A 14,943-nucleotide genomic window follows, 5' to 3' on the forward strand; every position below is an offset into this window, starting at 1 on the left:
CCGATATAGCATATGCAGTAAGTCTTGTAAGAAGGTACATGAAGAACCCTGGAAAGGCTCAATGGCAAGCATTGAAGTGGATTTTAAGGTACATAAATGGGTCTCTGAACAGAGTCCTAATTTATGGTGGAGTCTTGGGTAAAGATATTAAAGCAGCAATTGAAGGATATGTCGACTCTGACTATGCAGGTTATATGGATTCCAGAAAATCTATTTCTGGATATGTTTTCACTATGTTTGGCACTACAATTAGTTGGAAAGCAACACTTTAGAAGGTTGTTGCTCTATCAACCACTGAAGCAGAGTATATTGCCCTAACTGAAGCTATGAAAGAAGTATTGTGGCTTGAAGGTTTTGCGAAGGAGTTGAAACTTCAAGGTCGAGGTATAACTGTTAAATGTGATAGTCAAAGTGCAATACACCTGTCGAAGAATTCAGCCTATCATGAGCGAACTAAGCACATTGATGTGAGGCTGCATTTCGTCAGAGGAGTAATCGAGCGTGGAGAAGTCCAAGTGCTGAAGGTTTCGACTGAAGACAATACTGCTGATATGATCACCAAGACATTGCCGAGTTGCAAGTTTTTCCACTGTATGCAGTTGATAAAGCTGCATGAAGAAAGCTAGTTTGTTCCCTTGACGTTGTAAAGTTAGGTCCAAGGTGGAGATTTGTGAGATATTGGATCGAACTCTAGTATGGTCGAAGGATAGTTTCTTGGTTCGACATGATTAAGCATGAAGTCGAAGGTTGTTCACATGCTTGTGTCGAAGATGCTAGAGTTGTTAGCATGTTAAATTAGGTTTTAGTGTCTAAACCCTAATTTTTTAAGTTAGCTTGTTTATTAAGTTGGCTTGTGTAATGGGCCTTGTAGAAAAAACTCATTAGTTAGTATGTTAGGTTTTATTATAAATAACATACTAGTCTCTCATCATTGCTAAGCTGCAAATCCTAATTTAGGGTGAGAGAGGTTATTTGTTATTCTTGTAAACTTGTAATCTTGTTTTCTAAGAGAAAGTAAAAGAATAGCACTTATAACCAATTATTGTGTTCTTCTTATCTTCTCTAATTCCTATTATATTTTGTTCTTGACATCGTTTTTCACAACACATTTTTATGTAAATGTTTCGTATTTCAGTTTCGTTTTTATCGCACATTTTCTTCTCTAATCTCTCAACACTTTTTTTAATCTTTTTCACCTTCACTAATCTTTTGTCTCTTCTATTTTTTGTTTCATTATAATAGTTTTTATATTATTTTATGCTATTATTTTATGTTTAATATTCCACTTTTGTCTAATTTAATTTTTACATATTAAATGGAAAATTGTTGTCAAAATATGACGAGTTTTGTTGTTATTTGATAGTGTATGAATGTCTAAATACAAAATCATGTTATCATCTATATGTGTATGTATAGCTCAATAAAATATTTGTAAAAAACTGAATCAACCGAACCAAACCGCATTAGTTTGGTTTGGTTTTGTTCAATTTTTTTAAAAAAAAACCAACCAAACCAAAATAAACCGTACTATTTTTTTTCTTGCAGTTCGGATAATTTTTTTTCGTCAAAACCGCTCAAACCGTATCACAAACACCCCTACCTATTACTACCAAAAAACCGTTGATTCGCCCGGTCAAAACTTTTAGCTAAACTTTACACAAAAAAAAATTGGACAAAAATGACATTGTAAATTGTTAGCCACGGTAAAATTACAGTTTTGCCATAGTGATTTGGATCGTGGTAAAAAGTATTGGCCACGATGGTACCATAGTAGAACAGTGTTTCAAAAATTCTTCTGGTAGTGCATGCATCCCATTGAATTCCAAAGAGGTAATATGAGAATGCTCACTAGTAATGAGATAACTTTAAAGGTGATATTCTAAATTAGAGGATGCTGGTAACATAGTATTTAGGTTAGTTAAGTTAGATGCTTCCTTTTTTTTCTTTTCCATTCTAAAGGGTGGATTTTAACCCAACTCTAAGGTTTTACTTACGAGTTTGGAGATGAGGAGAATGGAAGGTTTTGGAGGATGAGATTTGAAAAAAAAAAAATCTTTATTTTTTTAAGATTGTGTTTTTGTATAGAATGAGAAATGAATGTTTATTATTACTATATTTTTAATTTTTAAAGGATTTTGGTAAAGAGGTTTTTGAAATATTTATTTTTATTCATAATACAAAATTCTCATAGTTTTGGGAAACTCAAAATTTGTATGAGGAAGATTTTGGAAGGCTTAGAAAGATTTTAGACTTCCAAAAATCATCAATATTAAAAGTTCTTGTTTTACTATAGTCGCACAATTACTTTGATCAATATTGGTCAATAATATTATCTCACGACTTTAACAATTTCTTCCAACATCTTCTAACACATGTCAAAATCACACAACCCACGACAAACATAACACTTCACGGACTAAGAGCATCTGGTGCAACTTATATTTGAGTTCTTTATGGGACCAATTAAGCCACATCATATTTAAAGAATTTATTTAATTTTAACTTTAATAAAAATCTGATATGGGTCCCACAATTTTACCTCATAACTTGATTTGATTGGGTACTACAATCTTTTAGTTGTTGCATTGCAATGCAACTCTATTATGACATGGCAAATTTTTTAAATATTTAATTATTAAATTAATGGTACATTTGGAGAACTCAATAGAAAAAACTATCATCGGAGATGGTCTAATGTTCCATCTTTGTATTCGTACTTTATCAGAACTCCTCCTTGTATTTTCTTAAAATATTCAACTGATCATTTTCTACATTTTTAATATTTGAATATTACACTTCACTAGTCAACCGCATACTCAGTATCTCGAAAAATCATATTAAAGAAAAAAATTTGTAAAAGAATACCTGAACTCTACCCAAAAAAATCTGAAAACAAAGAATCTTGATTGGTGTTAGGAGTTGCCTGTCTGTCGCTTTTGTTACATTCAAGTCAAATTCTGCTGCAGCAGTAGCAGCTCAGTTGCAACAGCATTCACAGTTACAATATTGTCCATACATTCATCAGTACATTCAAGCATCTATGTCTTTTAAGTATGATCAATCAATTCAAGAAAAATTACATGATAAAGCTCATAAACACATACATGTTCATCATACATACAACGATAAATGCACAAGATCAATTTCCCTAAAGTCTAACTAGCCATTCCCTTCTCCTATAACTAGACATAGCAACAAACACTTCCCTCCAATTAGGATCCATAAATTTCTCCACAGCTTTCATATAAACATCGTCGCTAACATCTTCAATCTCATCAAGAGCATTCACACACTTAGTAATTGAACAAGTATGATTTACACTCTTTCTTTCCGCTAAAACAAAACCTGATTTAGCCTTAGATGCTTCAGCATATGCAAACAGTGCATTTATCATTGCCTTTTGCAAATACTCTTTATCATCATATGAATTATGTTGATCTATATTTGTTGATTCTTGAGTAGATGAATAATGAAATTCTCCATCTGCAACATTTCTGATTTCCAATAACTTAGATTAGATAATATAACGGATTTGATTAATCTATATATGAAATTAACTATAACAAACAATATAATATGAAATTGAAAAGATGAGATAGCGTAAGAATGAATTAGGAGAACCTGTTGTTCGGCATAGTTGATTCTCGATTAGAGATTTTGATCCTTGCAACTCTATACCATTGTATATGAGATTTTGTTATGGGAAGGTATATGCTTAAGGGTATGTTTGGATTGATGGAAGAGAGTGGAATGGAATGGAGCGGAATGGTATTAACTTATGTTCCATTGTTTGGATTGATTAAAAACGGATGGAATGGAGCGGAACCGGATGGAATGCATTCCATCCCATTCCATCACTTTCCATCATTTTTTATACCCTCCGATTTGGGCGGAATGACAAAATATTTATATTCCGTCATGAAATACCCAAACAATGGAACGCTATCTTTATTCCATTCCGCTCCGCTCCGTTCCGCTCCATTCTGCTCCACTCCATTCCCCTCCGTTCATTTTAGTCTATCCAAACATAGCCTAAATGAGTTTGTGCGGAAGCATCTAGTTAGGTTTTTGGGATAATAATTGGGGGTAGGATTAACTACCTTTACTATTAGGTAACTTTGGTGCCTTTAGTGTATTTTAAGAGATAAATAAATAATCTACCATATAAGAAAAATTACATGTTTGGAAAATCTTTTTCTATCCCTTGCCCTTCTTGCAACACCTCACTAAAATGAGGGTATTTTGTGTTTAAAATTTTTTTCCAACTAGTGATGTCGTATAGTTCTAATTCAATTACATGATTGGTGTTTTTTTGCCTTGGATAATTAGGTTGGAATCTATTGATCATGTCACTTGGTCCTATATCAAATTTTATCTTCTTTCAAAGTTGCTTTAATTCAAAATTCATAATTCTTAAAAACTTTCCCTCTCTCATCGTCCTTTTCCTACCTATCTCTCCCTCTCTATTTTTCTCTTTCTCTCTCTCTCTCTCTCTCTCTCTCTCTCTCTCTCTCTCTCTCTCTCTCTCTCTCTCTCTCTCTCTCTCTCTCTCTCTCTCTCTCTCTCTCTCTCTCTCTCTCTCGACTTGCACAGAGGTGATGAATCCTCTTCCATTACTGTCTTCCCCTTTCCATCTCTATTCCCTCTCTTCATTCCTCTCTTTCTCTTCCTTCTCTTTCCAACGGTTACGTGATGTCCTTTCCGCACCGCCCCACTGCCTCTATACCATCAGATCGATTTGCCCTCTTTTTATGTTACTTTTGTATGTGTAGGTATGTGGGGTACTATTCTTTGGGTTTGAGAAAACAATTGAAAAAGAGAAAATTAGAAAAGCTGAAGAAAGAGGCGACTAATGGAGCACACGGAGAAAGATAACACATTAAGGTTGGCTTTTATTTGCGTTTTCAATTAGGTTAAATTTTTAGGTTATGATTCCATGTATTAAGTATTAACCGTTCTGTTTTTGTTTTGTTTTTGTTCGGGTTATAGGATGTATAGTGTGAGTATTGGCACTGTGAGATTGCGAGGCTTAACAACATGGATTGTTGGTACTGCTTATCGGGGAAAATTCACGAGATTGCCAGGCTTAAACTATAGGTATTTCAAAGCATATTAGTTTTAGATGATTTTGGTGTTGTCTATATGATTTCGGTGAATTGATTAAACCATATGAATGTTTGCAGAATGATTTGATGCAACGGTTATGTTAGCATTTGCTCCCGACGTTGCTCCATGGGTTCAATAATACGAACGGAACCATGAAGATTTTACGAGGTTAATTAGTTTATCTATATACTGTCTGAGGCACTGAGTTGGTGATGTTAACAATTTGTGGAACCTTTCAACAATTTTTTCCAGAATGATTTGATACAACATACTGGCTTCCTTTAAATACTAAACATTATGGAAACCTCCTACTCGGAGGTCCTTTATGCTCATCAATGCTTGTGTAATCACACAGTTGAATGAAACAAAATTTTCCACCTGCTATTTATAGAGTTCTTTCACTTCATATCCTGCTCTTTTTTATGATGTTCTTTGGCTGCATATGATTTTGTAATCACACAGTTGAATGCGACAAAATTATCCACTATTTTACCTTTTTGGTTTGAACACTCTTTTTGTTGTTTATAGTTTTTTTTATGAGCTCTGTACTTTCATTCTTTGACAGGGGACTAACATACACATCTTTGTGCCTACAACATATATACAAGATTCAGGAGTAAATGCGTAAATATCCTTGGAAGGTACACTAAATAAGAGCTATGTGTTTATCCAATGATTCACCATGTGTACATCCTTGCAAAGTACATATTTAGGGCTTCTGTACTTAAAGGAATTGACATGTTTTGGTGCGATTATGCAGGTCTGGTACAATGGTGCGGTATTTGGGAGTAGCTGGGAGAAGCAAAGTGTTTATGCAGGGTTGTTGCAGATGGTGACTTAAGAATGGAATTATTTGGTGACTATTGAATATTTTGCATTCTAAGGTAATAGAATTATTTGTCATTTGCACAATGTGACTAGCTGCAATGTGTGTGTATGACGTACGTTTCGTTCATGTTGGATTCCAAAACCGCTCATTTCTTTTTAGACTGAAGAGTATGAAATGTTGATGTATGATTTGCTTTAGTCTAATTTTCTGATGAATTTTGGTATAAGGTCTTTTTTATGATACTGATGTTGCCTCTAGTTTTGGTAGGGTTCAGACTGTTAGGGCAGAAGTGAATATCTTCATCTTGCAGCCTTCTTTGCACTTGATTTTTGGTATGTGTATGAATATGGACCGTAAGGTTGATTATGTATAATTGGTAAGTATGTTTGGGATATAGGTGTTAGTAGCAATTTGGACACGATTGTTTTGGTTTAATGGTTTGAAGTGTCTTTAATAACATGTAGACTTGGTTTATGAAATGTTGCAGGGACTGGTTTACATTACTATCGTTCATTCTACAATCAAATAACTCATTTTAAATTTACACGTGTATCACTAAAACTATCAATTTACTATTGTATTATAAGGAAACAATAAGATTGATATCTATAAGTTTTACCACCTCCAACTCAATATTTTCACGGGTCATTATAACTACAATACATTTTTCAATTTTAATAAACAAAATATTTATTAATATTTATATTGGATTATCATGTTGGTGATTTACTACATAGTTATTTTTAAATGCTGACAATTATCAGTGATTTTATAATAGAAATTGTATATCAGCAATAACCAAATTTTATCAAATGATTTAAGTTATGAATAAATATACCCGTGCGGACACGCACGGGTCTTCTACTAGTTGTATTATGAAGTGTATATGTCGGACGTATCAAAATTTTTTTTGAAAAAACTTAGGTAAATTTTTTTTAGGTGTGGTTCTTATTATTTTACAATGAAAATATGATAAGTGTATAATTTTCTCTTACATGTATGCAAATTTCTCTTATTTTCACTCACTAAATAATATTTAAGTATATTTGTCATATTTTCATTGGAATATAATAAGAACCACACCTAAAGAATTGTATCTAAGTTTTGTCTATTTATTTTATTTAAAAATTTAGTTGGGAAATACATCTTTGATATTGTTTTTTTCAATTACCAATTACCAATAATTTTTCCAAAAAAAAACGGTTTTAATTCAATCAAATAAATTATAAATCCAATATATATATATATATATATATATATATATATATATATATATATATATATATATATATATATATATATATATATATATATATATATATATATATATATATATATATATATATATATATATATATATATATATATATATATATATATATATATATATATATATATATATATATATATATATATATATATATATATATATATATATATAAATGTCTAATAAATTATAAAAAAATGGTTTCTCAACAAATAAATATTTCTATATGCCAAAAATAATAATTATTCTCTATAGACATTGACCTATGATAATTATACATATAAAAAATATTTTTATATAGTGAATTAGTCAAGAAAAATAAAATATAAAATTATATGTGAAATATATTTTCTATAATAATAAAATATGCATAATTATTATAGAAAACTTTTTTTGGTATATAATTTATTTGACATTTTTACATATTTATTGGACATATAATTTAATTGATGGATTTGAAATTGTTATTTGTTGAGAAATTGATGGTAATTGAAACAAATGGTATCTTCGAATATACATCTCCAAATTAACTTTTAGTGAATTTGGAAATGTATTTTCGAACTTAATTTTTGCAAAAAATTATGATTTGATGCGTTCAAAGATGTATCTTTGAAAATATGAGGTATTTTTTGAATTCCGCAAGGGTCTTGAAAAAGACCTAAGGGTGCAACGAAAAATTGCCATAAATAAACATTTGCTACGATAAGATGTGAAAGGAATTTCAGGAAGATTGTATTTTATACAGAAATCTTTGATACGGCGTCTTAAGTTAAGAAAACTTTATGGTTCGTCAATTGGTTGTGCTAATTCTCTGCCTTGAGAGCGAGTGCTTGACATGTAATCGGCAAATTAAAAGGTGATAACACGAATTTATATAGTATATTTGACTTGATTTACATACATATTGCTAGTACTTTTAGTCAATTTAATTGCTTTATTTTAGTATTACGCTGGTATTTTGGATGTTTCAGGTATTATGTTCGTATTGAGAACTATTTGTCAAAAGAAGATGAAATGTAGAGAAAATCAACTTAAAAAGATAAAGAAAGAAGAAAATAGGCAAATATTATAAGTGGAGGTGCAAATAGAATGAATCAAATGTGAAGGGTGAAAATAGGATGGATCAAGTGTGGAAGCCCAGCCCACGAAGGAGCTGAGACGCCCGTCTTAGGGCCTAGTTGCATGGAGACGTCCGTCTCCAAAGTCCAAGGGCCACGTCATCAAAGGGGACGTCCGTCTCCCAAGTTCACCCACGTCCAAAGGCCACGTCAGCCACTTGAGACGTCCGTCTCCACCTCTCCACTATTTTCTCCACTTCTTTCTCACACAAGGCGCACGTCTCCAACTCTTTCCAAGTCAAAATCGTTCCTAAATTCTCGGGAAAGAAAGAGGAAGACGTGAAGAAGCAGTTACCACATTTGTCAGTATAAAAAGAGGCTTCTGCGTAGTGAAGAGGTGTTGGACCATGCTTAGTCCCAACCACTGTTTTAAGTTCAGTATTATTTTCCTTTCATTCCAGCATTTTTAATTCCAACTTTTATTTCTACTTTCGTTCATATTTTCTCACAACAATTTCTACACCGGAAATTATTGTGAACCTTTAACAGATCTAACCTTACGTTAGGTTTAGTTTTTATTTCCTTGTTTAATTTACGCCGAATAATTTCTGAAGAACAATCCAACCAACCTGTGGTGGAAGTTCAAGTACTCCAAGATTCAAGTTTTATTTCAGATTTATATTATTCAGGTTTATTATTTACCGCCTTTATTTATATTTATTTGCATGATATATTGTATGCCATTTAATATGCCTTTTATTATGAACCGAATCTATTTATGCATGTTTAACCATATTAATATGTCTGGCTAATTTATTTAGATGTCGGTATGTAAAGTAATTTAACCGTAGGGATCCGAAATAAATTGGCTTAATTACGTTTTATTAAAAATCACTCGTTTCTGGTTTTGTGTCTAATTTAATTTCTTAAAGTTCTAAAATCAACAGAGCGAGAGTTTGAGATTTTAGAACTGATAAAGGTTAGGATCAACAGAGCGAGAGTTTGAGATTCTTAACTGGATAGTAGGCATAGGAAATTAGTTTTAAGGATGGAGAAAGCGTATTAAAACTGATTAGAATTTATTTACTTTCAAAAAGTGTTTTTAAACCCGACGCGGGACAACGAGAGCGTACGTTAGGGAATACTAGCATGATCCGAGTCAACAGAGCGAGAGTTTGAGACTAGGAGATTTAAGTAGGTAACGTCTTCATGAAGCGAGCATTTTATTAATTATGATGTTTTCAAAAAGCGTTTCTAAATCTGGTGGGATGGCGAGAGCGTACATTATGAGTTAGGATCGTAGTCTGAATCAATAGAGTGAGAGTTTGAGAGGAGGACTTTTAAATAACATAGTTAATAAAGATATTTGATTAAATTAGAATCTGGCCAATGGAACTTCGGATCACCTAAGTTAGACGAACTACATACCGATATCCGCACATTTATATTTTATCTAGATTTAAGATTTTAGTTTCCCCCTTATTAACAACTCAAATATCATTAGCCTTAGCTTTACGTAGTAACTTTAGATAACGATAGATCGATTTATAGTCCCTGTGGATTCAATATCTTTTAAAACTACACGACACGACTGTGCACTTGCAGTTATCCCGACTAATAGACACGTAAAGTCGCGATCAAAAGGTAAAAAAGTTTCCTTAGTCTATACTGCGCAACAAAGGATTCACAAAATTGACTAAATTAGTCCCTAGCAACGGCGCCAAAAACTTGATCGCGACTTTAAGAGTCTACCGGGCTTACTAACTCCAAGTGCACAGTCTATCACGTAGTTTTAAAAGATATCAAATCCACAAGGACTACTAATCAACCTAATGCTATCAATTGTTACTATGTAAGCTAAGAAAGATGTTTATGGTTAAACATACTTAAAACTTAAAATAGAATTACTTAGAAAATATGATATTGAAAAGAGACCGGAATGTGTATTTTGTGTGCCTCAAGAACGCCGTAACTCGATGACTTAAACTGACGTAAAAAATGGTGTTTAGTAGAAAATATCAATTTAAAGACTAAACCTCACACTCTTGTGGTATTGAATAAAGTCACGTTCCTTAACCACGGGATTTTGCTCTCGCTCGCCCCTTCTAATAATGGAGCGCATTTTAAAAACTAATTAAGTCATAATCGATACCTAAAGCGTTCCCTCCCTCTTTAGGATCGATGCTTAGTTTTTATTATTCAGTTTGATCCCCAAGCTCTCGCAGTGCCGGTTCGAACCTTAATTGATTTCTCACTCTCATGACGAAATCGTGTTAAGTAACCTCTCACTCTCGTGACAAGGTTATTTAAATTAAATCTAAAAACAAAAGCCAAAACATAATATATGAATAATAGTCAAGCCAATATAATTATCGAGTCTCGTCGAAAACGACGTCCTCACATACCGGACTTTAACCTGTTTAGCCGGACATACTTTAAATTAAAAACCTACTAAGAATGCATACTACCATGGAAGATAACATGATGATCGAGATACATAACATAGAATAATTGATGTAATGCGTATAAAAGGAACCTGAAAGCAAAATTTAAAGGAAAGGAAAACTTGAATAACACTAATGGAGAAAGTACTTTTTACATCGGGCGAAAAGTACTTTTTACATCGGTTCAGGGCCCGATGTAAAACCAGCCGATGTAATAAGTCTGAGACATTTTACATCGGGCCACAGCCCGATGTGAAAAGTATCATATCACATCGATTTAGTTCATAGGTCTGATGTGAAAAATAATGCAATTCTTTTATAAAAAATAATATACGTGACATTTTACATCGGATTTTAGATTGGCCCGATGTAATAGATAGACTTTTCCCATCGGTTGATTCATAGGTCTGATGTGAAAAATAATGCAATTTTTTATAAAAAAATTATATGCTACATTTTACATCGGATTTCAGCTTGGCGCGATGTAATAGATAGACTTTTCCCATCGGTTGGTTCAAAGATCTGATGTGAAACATAATGTAATTTTTTATTAAAAAAATTATACGCTACATTTTACATCGGTGTTCAGCTTGGCCCGATGTAATAGAGAATTTTTTTTTGATCAGTTTTCAGTAATGCCCGATGTAAAAAGTTTTCTGTTTTTTAGCATATAGTGGCTGTTTTTCCTATTTTTCCATTTTAAACTGTAATTTTTTTGTACCTAATTTTCCATATAAGATTCAAATACCACACAGACCAAAGAGGTCGCTATATATTTTGTACATTTTTACCCACAACACACATACCACATGTAATTGCACCAAATAGCAAAGATGCATATATATATATATATATATATATATATATATATATATATATATATATATATATATATATATATATATATATATATATATGAGCATATCAAGTGAGAGCCATTTTAAATGAGAAATGAGAGGAAGAAATATCAACCATTGGATTCATCAAGAGAGAAAATGTTACTACATTAATGAGACTATTATTTTCTCTCTCTTGATGAATCCAATGATTGATATTTCTTTCTCTCATTTCTCATTTAAAAATGCTCTCACTTGATATGCTCCCATATATATATATATATATATATATATATATATATATATATATATATATATATATATATATATATATATATATATATATATATATATATATATATATATACAAAAGTATTAATCTAGCTAGGATACACAAGTGTACAAAATGATAAGAAAGGTTTACACACGATTTACATAACAAATATCCAACCATTTAAGTCCTTTCGCGCACCTGAAAAACCAACACGCATCCACGAGAAACATAAAGTTATTCTTTATATAACTCAAAGAAACATTTTGCCCAACGGAGTCGCAAATCATACAAATCTTCTTGTGTCAATTCTGTAGGATCATTAAATACCTACTGTCATACCCCAAAATTTGCCCATCTCATTTCCCTATTCAAGCTCATACTAAAATTCAAGACTCAAAGGCACACTCTCCTAAACAATGAACTCCTGAACTAGGGTTTTGCTTCCTCTGAAGAAAATCAATGAATTAAAGGCTCAAAGACACCTCATATGGTTTATGATATTTCAGACTATCTCCATGACAAAATTCAGGCTCTAATTCAAAAGATTGATCATTCAATTGCTCAGAAAGTCAACAGTCGACTAGTTTGACCTAAAAGTCAACTATGGTCAAAATACAGTCAAAACTCCTGATTTTTTGTTAACATCCTTATATTGAAGTATCCTTCACCATTTGATCAAGAATTAATCATGGTTCATCAGGGAAAGATCAGAAATCAACAATGTCAAAAATTAGGGTTTTCATAGGAGAAAGTCAACTGAACTTTGACCAGCCATAACTCTCACATGGAACATCATAAATTTTCCATCTAAAGCTCATTTTGAAGGAAATGTGATTCTCTACAATTTTGTGTCTCACAAGCCAAGGCCAGAAATGCTTCATTTGGGAGATATGGATCAAAAGATTACAGGTCACTTTTGAAAGTCAACAAAGACATCTTTTGGGTCAAAACTCATAACTTGAATATGGTAAACTCAATTGAGATGAAACCAAAAGGAGGTTTTATAAGACATCTTGAGCTTTCTAAAATGGTCAGGAACACCTTTATAGGGTTAAAATTGAGAGAGATACACATGGTTAAAGTTGGGCGAAATTGAGAAAATACAGGAGACGCAAAATGGAGAATGTTAAGTTTTTACCTAAATGGGCTCAAAATCTTTGATCTCAAACTTGATCCATTAATTATCCATGACCCTTAAGTCATTCAAATTATTTTTATAATATATTATTTATTTTTATTTTGAATTTAATCACTTAAATTCAATTTAAATTAAATAAAATACTTAAAAATAATCAAAGATCACATATTATTCCAAACTTGATTCATGAGCCATCCATGATCCATAGGCCATTTCATTTATTTTTAGTACATATTATTTATTTTTATTTTGGATTTAATCATTTAAATTCAAATTAAATTAAATTAAATACTAGAAATAATCAAAGATTGTATTTGATTCTAAATCAAATCCAAAAATCAAGGCAAATCATTTGGAATTAGGTTCATAGAATTGAGGGGAGAAAATAATACGTATTTGGCAAGATTAGCAATCAGGATTCAATCAAAGATTTCTCACACTCCAATCTCCATAATAGCAAAGATTTGATTCACCTCTATAACCTAATTCAGTATGCTATAAGACCAGGAGGGATTGAAGCCATTAGGGGATTTTTTTAGAGGAGGAGACGGCTAAAAAAGGGGGTTCCAAGAGAGAAAGTTTCTAAAAAATTAGGGCACGTACAAAAAACGTCCTCAGCAAGTTCCAGCCTTTTTCAATCGTCCTATTGGCTTCTTGAAGATCCCAGGAGTCGATACTGATCCTTGCTCGAGCTCAAAGCTTATCAGAATGCCTCCCTTGCACTACACCGGTTGGGTATTGGTTTAAACATTTAAAACTCATAATTCACGCACTGTTGATCGATTTCATGTGCATACATATGTTTATATTGATGTTTAGAGCGCTTTAGTATCATCGTTCACAAGTTTTGATGCAGGATGGGTGATTTTCCATTGTTAGGGCAAACAAAAGCTCATGTTCGTATTCTACGATGAAGACCTTTTCAGTCAAAAATAATACACCCATCGAATTCGTGGCACCCAAATTAGTGGACCTGGGTAGTTTGTTTTCATTTTTAAACAAAGATTTGCAGGTTTTCGAATGCACCTCGTCGGAGAAGATGAAGATTAGCCGGAGAAGATGGCGGCTCCGTCGCCGGTGACTGAGTTGAATCGGTCAAAGGCATGCGTGGCACTCCCCAGCGTTATCATTGGCCAGTCAATTCCGAGCCAACTCTCTCTCTTATTTTGAGTGGTTGTTCAACATGCATGGGGCCCAATTGGACTGGTTCTTTGACTTTCGTAGTTCGTTCCATATATTGCATTTAATTTATTTTGGTTATTATCATAACAAAACTGATCATGCAGCGCCACTAGCAATCTGGATACTCATGTGACCATTAAGACTGGGGTTCGAACCCCAGGTCACGAGATTTTATTTTTCAAGACATTTGCTCACAGATCCCATACGCCCAGACTATGGAGGCTCACCATACATCTTCATCTTTCCACCGCCAGATCGTTGCCAGTGGAGATCTAAAGGTCTCAGTAGCGAATACCCACCATGGACACTCAGCTTTCAACCTTACCCAATCGCAGCTAAGTGTTTTTTATTATTATTATTTTTATTTTTATTTTCTAGTTCAATTCCATATTTCTTTTTATTTTAGTTTTTTCTCTTGTTTTTATTATTTTCTTATTAATTATTTTTCCTACAAAATTCATATTAATTAAATAATGTAATATTTTGTTATTTATTTATTATTTAATCGAAAACCCGATTTTTCTTGCAACATTAAAAAATAATTTATTTTTTAGTTGGTTTTTTAAGCTAATAACTATTTTAGGGTAACAACTTAATTTTAGGCTAATTAAAATTATTTTATGCCTTAAACCTTGATTTCATCATGATCACTAATCACTGCTATGAGTAGGTGTTATCCATTAAAACATTTTTAGCCTTACAAACCCTTTAGGTCACAATAAGTTTTCTTAAATAAACTTGTTAGGTTCAGGGGCAAGGTTTGTAAACCTTTTTAGGGTTTGTAGATCATTCATACAATAAAAGTTCTT

At 32.4% G+C, this 14,943-nt stretch overlaps 1 protein-coding gene across 1 annotated transcript; it reads right to left on the minus strand.

Moving 5' to 3' along the window:
• Window positions 1-3,078: 3,078 nt before the first annotated feature.
• LOC131657156 (uncharacterized) lies at window positions 3,079-10,814 on the minus strand. The gene is made up of 3 exons (XM_058926636.1): window positions 10,797-10,814; window positions 3,622-3,672; window positions 3,079-3,494 (listed from the first exon to the last, which is right to left on the minus strand). Exons 2-3 carry the CDS (start codon window positions 3,633-3,635, stop codon window positions 3,149-3,151), a joined length of 360 nt encoding a protein of 119 aa, XP_058782619.1. The 5' UTR covers window positions 3,636-3,672; window positions 10,797-10,814; the 3' UTR covers window positions 3,079-3,148.
• Window positions 10,815-14,943: the final 4,129 nt, after the last annotated feature.

Source organism: Vicia villosa, linkage group LG3, assembly GCF_029867415.1.
Source record: "Vicia villosa cultivar HV-30 ecotype Madison, WI linkage group LG3, Vvil1.0, whole genome shotgun sequence".
In the NCBI taxonomy this organism is placed as follows: Eukaryota; Viridiplantae; Streptophyta; class Magnoliopsida; order Fabales; family Fabaceae; genus Vicia; species Vicia villosa.